At 43.5% G+C, this 14,923-nt stretch overlaps 1 protein-coding gene across 1 annotated transcript in view; it reads right to left on the bottom strand.

The window, feature by feature from the left end:
* Window positions 1–8,611: 8,611 nt before the first annotated feature.
* Window positions 8,612–14,923, bottom strand: part of npy2rl (neuropeptide Y receptor Y2, like) — a 50,980-nt gene continuing 44,668 nt past the window's right edge. The window contains exons 5-6 of the mRNA XM_030430738.1: window positions 14,755–14,908; window positions 8,612–13,947 (exon numbers count right to left, since the gene is read on the bottom strand). Coding sequence (XP_030286598.1) covers window positions 13,366–13,947; window positions 14,755–14,908 — 736 coding nt within the window. The 3' untranslated portion in view covers window positions 8,612–13,365. The remainder of the gene's footprint in view (window positions 13,948–14,754; window positions 14,909–14,923) is intronic.

The raw sequence follows: 14,923 nt of genomic DNA, 5'->3' as shown, positions 1-14,923 counted from the left end.
GAAGGCAGGATGGAGGATTGACAGGAGATCCAAACCACCAGACTACAGAGCAAGATGGAAGAACGGCAGGAGATCCAGACTACAGAGCAAGATGGAAGACTGGCAGGAGATCCAGACCACCAGACTACAGAGCAAGATGGAAGACTGGCAGGAGATCCAGACCACCAGACTACAAAGCAAGATGGAAGACTGGCAGGAGATCCAGACTACAGAGCAAGATGGAAGAACAGCAGGAGATCCAGACCACCAGACTACAAAGCAAGATGGAAGAACGACAGGAGATCCAGGCCACCAGACTACAGAGCAAGTTGGAAGAACGACAGGAGATCCAGACTACAGAGCAAGATGGAAGAACGGCAGGAGATCCAGGCCACCAGACTACAGAGCAAGATGGAAGAACGGCAGGAGATCCAGACTACAGAGCATGATGGAAGAACAGCAGGAGATCCAGGCTACAGAGCATGATGGAAGAACGGCAGGAGATCCAGACTGCAGAGCAAGATGGAAGAACAGCAGGAGATCCAGACTACAGAGCATGATGGAAGAACAGCAGGAGATCCAGACTGCAGAGCAAGATGGAAGAACAGCAGGAGATCCAGACTACAGAGCATGATGGAAGAACAGCAGGAGATCCAGACTGCAGAGCAAGATGGAAGAACAGCAGGAGATCCAGACTACAGAGCATGATGGAAGAACAGCAGGAGATCCAGGCTACAGAGCATGATGGAAGAACGGCAGGAGATCCAGACTGCAGAGCAAGATGGAAGAAACAGCAGGAGATCCAGGCTACAGAGCATGATGGAAGAACAGCAGGAGATCCAGACCACCAGACTACAGAGCAAGTTGGAAGAACGACAGGAGATCTAGACTACAGAGCAAGATGGAAGAACGGCAGGAGATCCAGGCCACCAGACTACAGAGCAAGATGGAAGAACGGCAGGAGATCCAGACTACAGAGCATGATGGAAGAACAGCAGGAGATCCAGGCTACAGAGCAAGATGGAAGAACGGCAGGAGATCCAGACTGCAGAGCAAGATGGAAGAACAGCAGGAGATCCAGACTACAGAGCATGATGGAAGAACAGCAGGAGATCCAGACTGCAGAGCAAGATGGAAGAACAGCAGGAGATCCAGACTACAGAGCATGATGGAAGAACAGCAGGAGATCCAGACTGCAGAGCAAGATGGAAGAACAGCAGGAGATCCAGACTACAGAGCATGATGGAAGAACAGCAGGAGATCCAGGCTACAGAGCATGATGGAAGAACGGCAGGAGATCCAGACTGCAGAGCAAGATGGAAGAACAGCAGGAGATCCAGGCTACAGAGCATGATGGAAGAACAGCAGGAGATCCAGGCTACAGAGCATGATGGAAGAACAGCAGGAGATCCAGGCTACAGAGCATGATGGAAGAACGGCAGGAGATCCAGACTGCAGAGCAAGATGGAAGAACAGCAGGAGATCCAGACTACAGAGCATGATGGAAGACTGGCAGGAGATCCAGACTACAGAGCAAGATGGAAGACTGGCAGGAGATCCAGACTACAGAGCATGATGGAAGAACAGCAGGAGATCCAGACTGCAGAGCAAGATGGAAGACTGGCAGGAGATCCAGACTACAGAGCAAGATGGAAGAACAGCAGGAGATCCAGACTACAGAGCATGATGGAAGAACAGCAGGAGATCCAGACTACAGAGCATGATGGAAGAACAGCAGGAGATCCAGACCACCAGACTACAAGAGCAGCTCCTTCTTCCAGGCTGTGAGACTCCTGAACTAATCCTCAACAATCCACCATGAATTATTTATTTTTCTGACTTGATTATTTATTAATTAATCTATATGGTCTTTAGTTTTTGCGTGTATATTTCAGGTAATTTCAACTGAAATTGCGTAATACAATCTTTTTTGGAAAGACAAGATTTTTGTGTGATCTTGTGCTGCCTTACTTTTTATTCTGTTGTGGTTTCTCTGTGTTTTTAGTAGGTTCATGTCCAGCTAATGCTCTCTTATCTGGAAAAGTGTGTATATGGGACAGGAAGTATTTACTGCTAAGGGCATTAAAGAGCGAGCAGGATAAAGAAAGTTCTTCTAATGCATTTCAAATGTTTGACACCATATTTATAATCTCTGCTCTCCAGGTATGTGACTAATCTTTTCCCTTCACTTAGGTTTCAGTCTGACTGCTTCAAATGTATTAGTCTATATTTCTTTTAGGGCAAAAGGGACGAGACCAGGACCAGCAGTTGTCACTGTAGAGACCAGATAAAAACAACAGATGGTCTTCATGAACACAAAACAAAATCTCAAAAAGTGAAAGTTTAGAGAAGAAGAAGTGGGGCAACTACAACTTTTCACTATGCAAGAATCAGAATACAGAACACTGTCTAAGGCAAATGGATACGAGACAGTCAAAACACAAGAGACCCAATAACATTTCAATAACATCGTAATCGCTTTTCACCTGAAAGGCATCAGTGAATCCAGGTTTAATGAATAAACCAGTAAAAACAGCTCTTCCTTTCCCTGTAACAGATCAATTGAAGGCTCCCGCTGACAGAGGAGATATAAAGATCCCGGCAGTGATGGGATGTCACGCTGTGTTGAGTTAGTGTCGACGGATAAACAGCAGCAGTGACACGTTTCCTGTTTGCTGTGGCAGTTAGCCGAGCATCATAACTCTGTGTCTCATTAATAACGCATGAGTTTCATCTTCTTTATTGAGTCTTAACGATTTGGTTTCATATCTTTTGGTCTCCTTGACTGTTTTGTTCTCTGGATTGTGTTTGCCAGGTTTTTTGTTTTTTTTTCTGTACTCATCCAATTAATCTCAGGGACTGACTCCGGATTTGGCTCTGGGCCTTTGAGCCAAGTTACATTATTGTTGTTTTCTCTCAAACACCACGTTGTCACTGTTCAGTGATTATGAGAGCCATTTGTTTTGCACCGCTGCCAAGTCGAGGCCAATTATTTGTTTTTGTGTCTGTGTGCTCCTGTACTTCTATCTCTATGAGGGCCGATCTGAGCCCTGGAAGAGTGAGGATATTTCACACTGCGGGGACGTTTAAAAAGTTCGAAAATGAGGACACTTGAGGACATGATGTTTTCTTATTTGAAAAGTTGAGACATTCTTTGACAGCAAGGTCAGTTTTTTGGGAAAACAGAGATATGTTCATGAAAATGAAGAACATTGGCAAAGCGAAGACATTTCTGGAAACGAATATATTTTGGAAAGTCGGATCGCATGCATTTTAGCAGATTCTACACTGACAGACACATTGAAAGACACATTTCTTGAAGATGTTCTTTATATTTGGTAAAACTTGTGTGCTGGTGTGAGTCGGTGCCATGTGGCTCCCTCCCAGATCACAACAGACTGATTACAGATGGGCAGACACATTGCGTCTTTGGCAGAGTCTCTGTGGAAAACAAACTTGTGTGGATGAGCGGCAGATGGACCTGTCAGAGCATTCTCGCTGATTTTAAGAGCTCAAGTAAAGACAGAGATGTTCTTCCCTCCATGCTGCAGTCAATGTGTACTTGCAGTGTGTTATGGAATACATTAAACGTTAAATTGTGTATATACTGACAAAAACATAAACTTTTGCAGTTTTTCATACATACTTAAAAAAAATCACCATATATTTTCTGAAATATAAATTATCCATTTATCATCTAGTTATATAAACAAAATATTTGGAACAGATGTTTTATCAAAATGTACAATATACTTTTTTTTTTGTAATATGTTCTTGAGGCAAAATGACAATATATTGACCAAAACCTGATTTGGACCCCTGCTCAGGTCTTTAAAGAAAAAAAGGTGACTTCCTGTTTGGAAACAAAGAACTTAAAGAAAAAAGGAGGAGTCATTGCATCACCAGATCTCCTCTCTGAAGTGTGTTCTTTAGTTTTCTGGAGGCATTTCTTCATCAGAAGTCAGATGGTGTAGATATGTTGGTTTTTAGTGTGTTTCTCCATTTATCTCCCATAGACTTCAATACAGCTGTCACCACAGTCTGGCACCAAAGCAAGATTTGGTGACGTATTCTTCTGTCTTTTTTTATGTGCCTTGTTTGCAGAGAACAGTATCTGGGCTACCGAGCTCAGTAGTCAGTGTATCCATTCAGAAAAATTGATCTAGCTTAAGTAATGTAGCTGGTTCTTAATATAAGGCAGATTGCAACTCATATCTCGGTTCAAGGATGGTCTCATATGTCATCCTTGACGCCATTTGCCCAGTCTTCCATTGATGCCTTGGTGTGAGCTGTGGTTGTGACCTCGAAAAGCTAATTGATGGACCATCGATCTTAGGCCCTTTACATTATTGTTCCCAAAGGTCAAGGATGGATGTCCATGTTTAACGACTCTTCCTCCTCAGTAACAAACTAGTTTGAGTGGTTTGTCTTCTAGTGGGTTTGCATAACACTCTGACACAAGTCTTTTTCTTGATCCTAGTCAGACACAGAGGGAATACAAAATGATGTTTTGGATCATTCACTTTTGCGTCTTCAGAAAGTAAGAAGTCGACACATTCAGGCCTCTCAGACTTCACTGCTCTGCCAATACAAACAGCTGAGGAACAAGGAAGGAACATCTCCCTATAGCACTTAATTTATTTTGAACACAACTTCCAAATAAAAGTATTGATTCCTGCCTCTCCAGAGACAGCTGTTCTCTCCCAGTCTTGTATCTCTCTGCAGCAGTGTAAAGACCAGTTCTCTCGATCCGCTGACTCTTCTCTTTCTTCCTCCTGCCGAGTTAAAGATGTACTTGTGGGAAATTTCTGAGCATTACCATGATATGCACATTAATATGTCCCAAGCCAAACTAATCCAGCCCTGCAGCCTATAATTCACTCCCGCTGGCCGCCTGGTTGAGTTATTACAGCCCAGAATGAAATTGGAATCCAGTGTTGAGTTCTAAGGGTCAAAGCCATTGACTCTGTCCTCTAATAACAACCATTATCCCATCAACTCAATACAAGTGGGAATATATAGAGCGAAATAAGCTATTACTCTGTTTCCCCTTCACCTGGCCCCTCGTCTCTCTTCATCTACTTTCCTTCATTCCATGTCATTTACTGTCTCCTCTTTCTCGTTACTCCACTGTGGTTATGTATTATTGTCTCTCCTTTGTGTTGCTTTAATTCTATTCTCTTCTTTCTTTCAGTTTTTCTTTCTTACAATCAATAATGGCGGTAAGAAAAGGAAGCTGCTACTCAAATTCTAACCCTGACTTCCTGACAAAAGCCCTGGGACAGAGCAGGCCAACACAAGCCCCAAGTGAGTGCTAGCAGACCAAATATCCTGTCTGCCTGGCTCAATGTATTTTCCTATACATCTGCACTGCCGTCAGCAACTCCTCCTGGAGTCCCGATGGAGCTTGTTATCAGTATAAACTCTGAGCTGGATGCTGGGCAGCCATGTTGAATAGGAACTTGAACACATCCAACAGGAAGTCTATCGTCCATCCACCTGATTCTATACACATTTTCAATTTGTGCCTGAAAAACCCAATCTGACAGCTGCCAAGTGAGAGACCACTGTTCAAGACAGCGTTTATAGATTTGTAAGCATGAAACCACTGGATATATTTTAACAAGGGACCACCTTTTGCATTGCCGTTTCAACATTTGTCAGCAACATTTGGTTATGACAGTTAAGTCTTAGTAGGAGTCGTAGTCATAGTAGTCTTAAAAGTTCACAGTTCAAGATGGTGTGTCATCATTTTGGAGCATGAAACCATCAGATATTTTTAGTGAAAAACCCTTGTTCGAGATGATATTTCCATATTTGCAAGCGTGAAACCACCAGACATTTTCAACAAGACAAAATTTGAGTTCTTGCAAGCGTGAAACCACCATTTTTAATGAGAGAACGTGGGTGGGGATGTCATTTCAGCGAGGGACCACTGTTCAATATGGTAATTCAAGATTTGTAAGCATGAAACCAGTGAATATTTTTTTTTAACAAGGGACCACCTTTTGACCAATTTTTTAACCCATTTTCAGACGAGAGACCACTGTTAGCGGTATCATTTCAACATTCATGAGCAAGAAACCCCTTGACATTATTATGAGATGTCGGAACTTACCAAAACAGAATATTTTTTTTATGAGATGTGTGGAGAATTTTGACGACCTTTCCTTACCCTAACCAGCTGCCTTTTGAACCTAAATCTATCCGTATCATAAGCACATCATTCCAAACTGTTGCCTGCCAATCCATCATCAACTAGGCTACTCTTTTTGGAGCCCTCAGGGCAACGAGGAAGTGACAGTGTGAAAAGGAAATACTGTACTTAGCTGTGTTTTAAAGAAACAGTTTAGTGTTAGTGTTTAGAACATACTGAACCTATTATATCTGCCGTAACTGTGAATCCAAGCTGGCATTCTCCATCAGGGAACCATTTTAGACCGTGAGTACTTGAATCTTAAAACACAGATTTTCTGTGGAGCATTCTCTTAATGTAGCTGTTAACAGATCAGTGCTTACTGTATCAACAGTTTTGTTTGTCCCTCCAGTTCCTCCGCCGAGCTCGCCCACCTTCGTCTCTCAAATCAACACTTAAGCCTCCGATCAGGTAATCCTGTTCTCTACCCGTCTCGTTAAACAAGCCAACCAGGCGCTCAGAGACTGCATTAGACGTGTTTTTGGCGTTGTTGAATGTGATTCGGCCAATCTCATTTCATGTGTCGTGCATGTATAGTCCCTTGCTTACTTAATCCCTGTGCACCGTGGGAATCGGAGTTCCTCTGTGGATTTAAGGAGTCATTTAGGTTTGATGAGGTTTATTGTCTATCATGGCAGGAATCTTGTGGGTGGGGGTGTATGAAGAGTTAGAGGATGAGTCACCTCCTGTGCGTTTTTGGGTGACTCATTCGCATGCCTATGTGCACAAACTCATTCGGCCTTTATTTAAGTGAATAATGAATCAGTGGACATCAGACCTTTGTCCCGACCTCTCAAATGAAGCTGCTTCGTCAGAACTCTGCAGGCATGACGTTTGAACTCCAACCGTTTAATTAGCTTGTTTAGCCCCAGAGGTTTTCATAATGACCTTTACGTATCCCTCATACAGCCTTAACATTTCATCTACGTGGGTCTTATTTGCTCCAGTAACCTCAGTTATGCACAATCAGCCTTCAACAGCTCCACTGAAGCACAGAAAGCAAAGAAGGGCAGAGTAGTAACAGATTTGTTGTGTGATTGCAAATTAATTCCCCAATCATTTTTCCATTAATGCCAATTAATTACCGTCTGGTGTATTGAAGCGTCGTGAGCAGCAACAAAGAGAGAAAATCAGAAACTCTTCGCAGATACGAGACACTAACACGCCTTTTCTCCACATTCCAGTCTCCCTCTCTGTCTGTTTACGTCTTCTTACATCTTTTACGTCTTTGTCTCTTCTCGCTGCGTCTGCCGTGTGTGATGTGCTCTGATTGGTCCACATCAGTCTGCTGATGCTGGGAAATAACAATAATCCAGAATTCACCTCAGATGCATCAAACTAAAGTAACGAGGCTGTTCTGAAGCTGTGGGGAGGAGAAAGTTCAAATGCTTGTGTTCAGATGTAGAGAACAGATACCTAAAAACTCTACATAAGTACAGTAATTACGTATTTATACTTAGTTAATTCTCACCTCTGCAACTAATAAATTGGTTTGAGAAGTTTTGCAAGAAAAAAAAACTGTTAAATGTGAATATTTCCTGGTTTCTTTCCTTCAGTAAACTGAATATCTTTGGGTTGTAACAAAACAAGACATTTGACATCTGAGGAGGTTTTATAGACACAACAGCTTATCAGTTAATCAAGAAAATAATGATTGGTTCAAGTCCTAGTTTACCATCAAAAACTGGTGTGTAAGAGTTGGACCATAGAATTGTGAAAGATCCATTTGGAAACCTTCCCCATCACTTCTCGCCATCTCTCTACTGTCTCTCCTGTCAAAATCAAAGATAAAAATAAACTTCAGGGCTTCCGAGACCATGTCGACTTATAATCTCCTGAAAAATAAACACCTTTCCCTTCCTGTGTTCACAAACAGGGATTTGACTGCTAAAGGTTTTATTACACAAACAGATCAGTGTCAAAATTAAAGATGTGTACTGTGTATGTGTACCAATGTAACTTTTAAACAATCTCGAGGCTCTTAAGTCGGCGTAATGCCTGATAAGTAAGCTCATCTGTTGCAGAATCAAACTGTATAATCCACTACAAACATTGATTTTAGACAGCAGCGGGGCTCACGGCCTTCGCTCATTGATGTTTGTTCAGTAAAACATTTTGGAGCAACAGAAACTCTGTCTGTAAAACATTTTAATCATTGAGGGGATCTTTATGAAGCCGACTGGGTTTTCAAAATGCAAACTTAAGAGCTGAATCTGTTTTCAGGGGGGCGATTAACAGCGAAACTCTCGTCTGTCGCTCGCTGAATATCAAAACAGAAAGTTTTTCAAACTCTCTGTGCTCTCACTTACAGTTAATTAGGATCCATTGAGAAGAAACTAATTAGGTTTGAAATGAAACGACTACCATGCAAATTACCTTTTAAACACACACACACACAGACACAGACACACAGTAATAAAGAGTCCAGAGGCGTGATTGTGCTTGAGAATAGTACATCTGTTGTTGGTCACAGGTAAAGGCCAACAGTTTGTGCTCGGTTACAGTCTTTCACACGGTCAATATTTACACAAAATTATACAATATACGACATTACAGCCATGTTACAAAGAGGTTTACATTCATGTTTGATAAAGGTCGAGCAGCATCTGTGTCACCCCGTCACAAACCTCGTCAGAATACATCAGAATATTATCCGTGAAAAAACTAAATATCTGTTTGATTCTTTTCTTCAAATAATAGAGCTGAAATTAAAAAAACAAAACAAAACACAAGGTGCATTTAAAAGTGAGGTTCAGAAAAGTTCGACCGCCATCTTATTTACCTTTAGTCCACCAAGCTTGTCCTACAGTTGTAGCATAGGCACAGTTTACAGACGTCCTACATGATCACGTGTTGTTCGCCAGTGTCACAAACTGATGCACCAACTGAGGCGCCACAAGATTTACAAAAATCGATGAATTCATTTAGATAGCAGATTAAATTCTAGTGCTTGTTCTACGTTGGTCAATTTCAAACTCAATAACTTACTAGAAGACACAATACGCAGAGAAACAAGCAAATTAGTAAGTGTGCTAGCAAGGAATTAGCAAGCTGGTATGTGTGCTCCCGATCGATGAGCTTGGATCGGAAAACTGAGATAGAATTTTTTTAAACAATAAATATATCCAGCAGCAACTTGAAGGTTTGATTCTGGGTTCATTTTGAATAAACTGATCGAGTTCGCTGTTGAGTTTTGCTCCTAGATACAATAACAAGGCTTTTCAGGTCGCTTCGACACTATTTGCGCCGGATAGAAGCTGAAATAATGAACACAAGTGGCCTCGACAGAAACCTATAGGATTGTTGAATCATCCGGCAGAGTCTATGTTCCTGTGTTAAGGTGAAAAAAAGCTTGCTAATAACTTGCAGTATGTTTGTACACCTGTAATAACTTCCTGGGAAACCTGAGGAAGGAAAGTAAAGGTTTTTTTATGCAGCCTCTACGTGAAATAACAGGCATGACATACACACATTGTAACGTATCCATGGTTTCCATAAATGTAAACTACCAAAACATAATTGCGATGACGGAGCTGCCAGTTCCAATTCTATTGACAAGAGTGGACTTGAAGATTCCACGCACTGCATTGTGGGATAGCTTTGGGGATTTCAAGACAAACCAGATGACGTTTTTTTTCTGAACCTCAACTTGACCTGCTTCCACTCAAAGTGTAAACACAGTTCACAAGTCATATCATCCCACTTCAGTCAGGGACTATAACTCAGGATGCTGTCATGAAACAAAGCACATTATGGTTTAAACGTATTCTTCTAATTTAAAGTCATTTGCAGAGAACACTGTGATGTGTGAGTCAGGCGTGGGAGTAAAATATCGAACGATGACAACATTTGAGTTTGAGCTAACGGTTTGAGCACTCTGAGCTAAAATCATGCCAAAATAAAAAAAACAGACATTTCTTAAAATCCTCTTGTCTTGGCGCTCAGAGGAAGACACCACGTTAAGCATTTTTTTGTTTGTTTTTTTTGAGGCATGCATTCGAAGGGATAGAGAGCGGAGAGAAGAGACAGACGAGGAGCTGAAACCAGGCCGGAGATAAACAGCTGGTACGGGAACAGAGGGATTGTGGGATTGCGGGTTGGGCGAGGCAGTGACGCAGCTCGAAGAGAGAGAAAGAGGATCGAGGGATTTAAAGAGGAAAAGACAAGAGAGAGAGACACGGAGGCTAAGTCCAAAAAAATTGGGGGATTTTATCTGCCGAAAGTTTGATCCCGTCATCCGACGTGTGTGTGTGTGTGTGACGCCTCGTCGCCGGCTCACAGTTTAGCGATGACTTCTGTAACGTGCAGGGCGTTCGCAGGTCGCTAATCAGCCGGCTGTGTTGACACTGAATTAAGTTGTTGACACGGCTCCTGCCAGAGGGAGACTGAGGGTTGTAATTACATTTAGGCAATTAAAGTTTGAACGCACGATTATAACGAGCTTCAGTAATAACCTTCTGAACAATGAATTTAATCTGGATGGTGTAAATGAAGACGTAACTGCAGGATGGGGTTTGTTTGTAATGTGTGTAGAGATCTCCCACCCTGAGCGCCAACGCAGACAGTCAGGAACGACCTGCTGCACACTGGTGCATGATGGGACAGCAGAGGTGAGAGACAGGCCGGGAAATCAATACGACTCAGAAGAGAAGTAAACGTTTTCACTGACACCCGACATTCAGCGTCGAACTGTGAATATGTAACACTTTCTAATATTAGCTCTTCTCCGCAACAGGAAGTTAACAACCCAGAACTTTGAAACACCCTCCAGGTTCTACGTTGTGCCCGGTGTTTCCACTTTGTTGCACCACTACAAATGTCGGTTGTACATCAATTACAGGCTGTTGGTTTAAGCCTACGAGCCATTGAGCGACTATTTCAGTCGGCATTCTCCACTGATCAAGATTCATTTATGCAAAACAAGTTTAATTCCCCAAAGCTACACAAAAACACAAATATTCAGACTGTGAATAGTTTATTTCTGTATCTTGATTTGTCATTTATTCATTGAAGTGTTGAGGATGAGTCTCACCGCCTGAGAGCAGAACGAGGAGCTCGTCTGGTGGTCCGGACTACCAAATGGATATTAATGACCTGCTGCTGAAACACAAAGAAACCCACAGGCGGATACGGTGTTAGGAAATTCTTGAGGAGAGCTGTTGTCTTTTGACTAAGAACGATCTCTCTGTAGTCATTGTTACAGTTATCCTTCTTCTCGTGGACAGCCCGTTACACAAACGTTACCGGGGAATGGAAACGAATGTTTTCTGGGTTACAAAGAGACGCTAATTTTCCCCCAGAGAGCTCCATAAACTCGGGTTTAGTCCCTCGTCCTGAGCGGTGCTGAGATCTGGATTCATGGACCTGGGAGACACAAGCAGAACCTGTGACGATGGACTCATACACCTGAAGTTGTGGGTTGATTCGTTCCTGAAGTGGAGAAAAGCCTTGAAGGCATCGTTTACAGGGTCTGAGCCGACGGCTTTATTAAAGGTCAGTAAATAAATGCTGAGGCGAGCTGCGTGTTGATTGGCAGACGGATGGATTGTTGCGTGGGCGAGTGGGAGGTGAACCGTAGAGTGCTTCGGATAAAAGCATTTAGATATCAGCTCCCGGCTGTGATTTGTATTCCCGACACACCTGCAGCCTTCCCCTCACATCTGAACATTATTATTAACTTGTGATTGGCTGACTGTCAGGTAATAATCATAAATCTGTGAGATTACGCTTGAAATCACCCATTTCTGTCCCTTTGTGTTTTTTTATTCCTCTAAAATAAAATCTTATACCTGACCAGATCATGATGGTTTCCCATTAGTCTCTCACTAATAAATGATGCATCCCTGAAATGAGATTCATTTTAACGTGAATAATTATATTTGAAGGACCTATTCTTTCATATCTCATCATCTCGTCTGTAATGAAGCAGCGATGAATAAATCAGCTCTTGACTAGATTAGATTAATCTGACGACTCGGTGCTCGTGCAGCTTTAACAAACTGATCTGAAGTCACAGATGCTGAAACGGTTTCCTAAATGAACAGAACAAACGAGAAAACAAAGTGAAGAAATGAATCACGTGAAGGTTTTTTTTTTTTTCCCGGAACATTCATCTGATATTTTCTCTGCTGTTTCACACTAAATTGCAGCGTGTTGGTTTGAAATCTCTGTCTTGTTGGAACACACCGTCTTGTTTTCCTTTTCCCTCATTATCCCACATTTCACTCGTCCCCCTCCTCTCACTGATCCTCTCGTCGCCTTTTCTCCGTCTGCCCCCGTCTTTCATTCTTTGCTCTCCTTCCTCCACCTTCTAAAAATAAAGAAGATAAAACAAAGCATCTCCCCTTTAATCCCAGTCATTTATGTCTTGAACTCTTTCCCTCGCCGGTCTGTTTCCTGGTGAACGCTCCCACATCAGGCTCTCCTCGCCGGACCATCCACATTAAAACAATTTGGTTACGTAACAATGTCTGAGATTTCACAAAGCTTGCGTCATGCATCCTCGTCCTCCTCACCTCCGTGTCAACTCAAGAACCCACTTCTTTTTTTTTTTAGGGGCTTTTTTTTCTTTACACCCCTCGCTGTAAGGATGTCGCAGGTTCGCTCGCCGCGACCCGTTCGCTCGCCTTTGTAAGCCACTCTGGGTTAAATGTACGAGCTAAATGCTTCACATGTGGAATGAAGATGGAGTAAAGCCCTATTTTGACAAGATTTGCACTGAAGTTTATTCGTCGGAGTTGAACAAATGTTTTCGCAACACAATCGCTCGTCACTCGGTCAGTGTCGCAGATCCTTCAGACGAGATGAATTTCTCTCGAAAGAGATCCTCCCAAAAAAAAAGCGGCGTGGTCCTCCGTCGCGATGAACGTACCTCCATCAGTCGAGGAGACCTTGAGTCGTTCAGCAGCTTTTCTTCTCCTCTCCTGTCATTCATCTTCTAATCCCAGCTCATCTACGCCTCCTCCTCTATTTTTGGGCTTCTAAAAACTGTAATCCCCCGTCGCTCTCCTCTCACTCTGTCCATTCTATTTTCTCTCACATCGTTATCTCCCCTCCGTGTGGAATCTCTTTTCTATTGTCTTCTGGGGAACAAAAGATTTCCTGACAATGATTTTCTCTTCCTTGCAGCTTCATCATTGTCTCGTCACCTCCCCTCCGTCGCCCTCTCCCTTTGCACCTCCCTCGGGCCCTCACACATCGGTGGCGTTCAGATGGGTGGACACTGCATCCTGGGTTTCCAGCACTATCTTCTTGGCCCTCCCTCCTCCTCTCTTTCCTCCTCCGACGGGGTGAATGCTGTCCAGCCGGCCGCTCCTCCCCCTCTCGCCTCCCCTGCGACACTTAAAGACGGCGAGGAAGGCGGCGCGGTAGTTGCGGTTCATCCAGCCGTACAGCAGCGGGTTGGCGAAGGTGGAGCACATGGCGACCACGTGGAAGACGGTGTAGAGCAGGCGGTAGTCGCGCAAGTCCAGCACCGTGTTGTCGATGTCCGTGGCCAGCTGGAAGGCGTGGAAGGGCAGCCAGCTGACGGCGAACACCACCACCATGGTCACCAGCATCTTGGTGGTCTTGCGGCGCCGGCGGTGGCGCTCAGAGCCGGCGCTGCTGTTGCCCACGGTCTCCGCTGGGCCCACATGGCCGCGCAGTTTGGACCAGATGCGGGCGTAGGCGAAGGAGATGATGGACAGAGGCAGGAAGTACTGCAGGATCAACATGGAGATGCTGTAGAGGGTGCCGTCTGTGTTTTTACCCGGCCACTTCTCCATACACACCTGCGACACACGACAGGGCGGACAACAGTAGGTTCACTTAGTTAGTTTAGTTCATATTACATCAAATGAAGGTATTCAGGTTAAAAGGGCCTTTATTTACCTCAACTGCAGAAGGTACCAGGCCTTTAATTCCTAGAGTTTTCTGTCCAATCATATTTTAGTACAAATTGAAGTCGCATAACTTTCTGTCTGAGTTGCTAAATGTAAATTAACACAATACAAAAGCCCATTTCTTTGTAAGAAATCTAAAAGTGGAGGACTGACTGGGTGCAGTATAAAATACAGTGTACAAAATGACGTGAGTAGCTAAATTCCAACATGATCACAAACATATTAAGCTTGACATGCGTATTGTCTTTTGCCCGGCCTGTATTTGTGGACTGACCTTTATTTAGTCGCAGCAAGAAAGAAGAAATGAATAGATGCAACCACACACGATAAAGCCATTAAGACAAGAGCACGTCGAACAAGAATAAGACGAGGAAAATGAAGTGCGAGTGTGGGCTAACATGGCTGGTGTGAAGAAAGGAAGGTACTTGCACTGGAATGAAATATGAAACAAATTAGAAAATGATTCATTAAAGTTGGATTGACGCGAGGGTTGAGAGTGGAGAGACTGAAGAGAGGAGGGAGTGAGCGATGAAAGGAGTGAGTGGAGGACGGGTGGAAGGAGGGAGAGATGAAAGAGATGAGGAGGGATGTGAGAGGCAGCGAGGATCAAAGAGGTGGATGAGGAGGCAGGCGGGGGCACTGATCTGTACGAGTGTTACAGGTGTGTGTGTGTGTGTGTGTGTGTGTGTACAGCACCTGTATGGTGTGTCCAGGCTCCAGAGTGAAGGAGTCATATTCTCTGAAGATGGCCAGAGGGCTGGCGAGCACGGCGCTCATCACCCACGTCAAGGCTATCACTCCAAAGCACACATCCTTACGCATCCTGGTCTCCAGGTGGTACACGATACACCTGAAACACATCACA

The sequence above is a fragment of the Sparus aurata genome, chromosome 10 (assembly GCF_900880675.1).
Source record: "Sparus aurata chromosome 10, fSpaAur1.1, whole genome shotgun sequence".
NCBI classification, from domain to species: Eukaryota; Metazoa; Chordata; class Actinopteri; order Spariformes; family Sparidae; genus Sparus; species Sparus aurata.
Note: the sequence above shows the minus strand (reverse complement) of the source record. Positions and strands in the feature narration are given on the sequence as shown.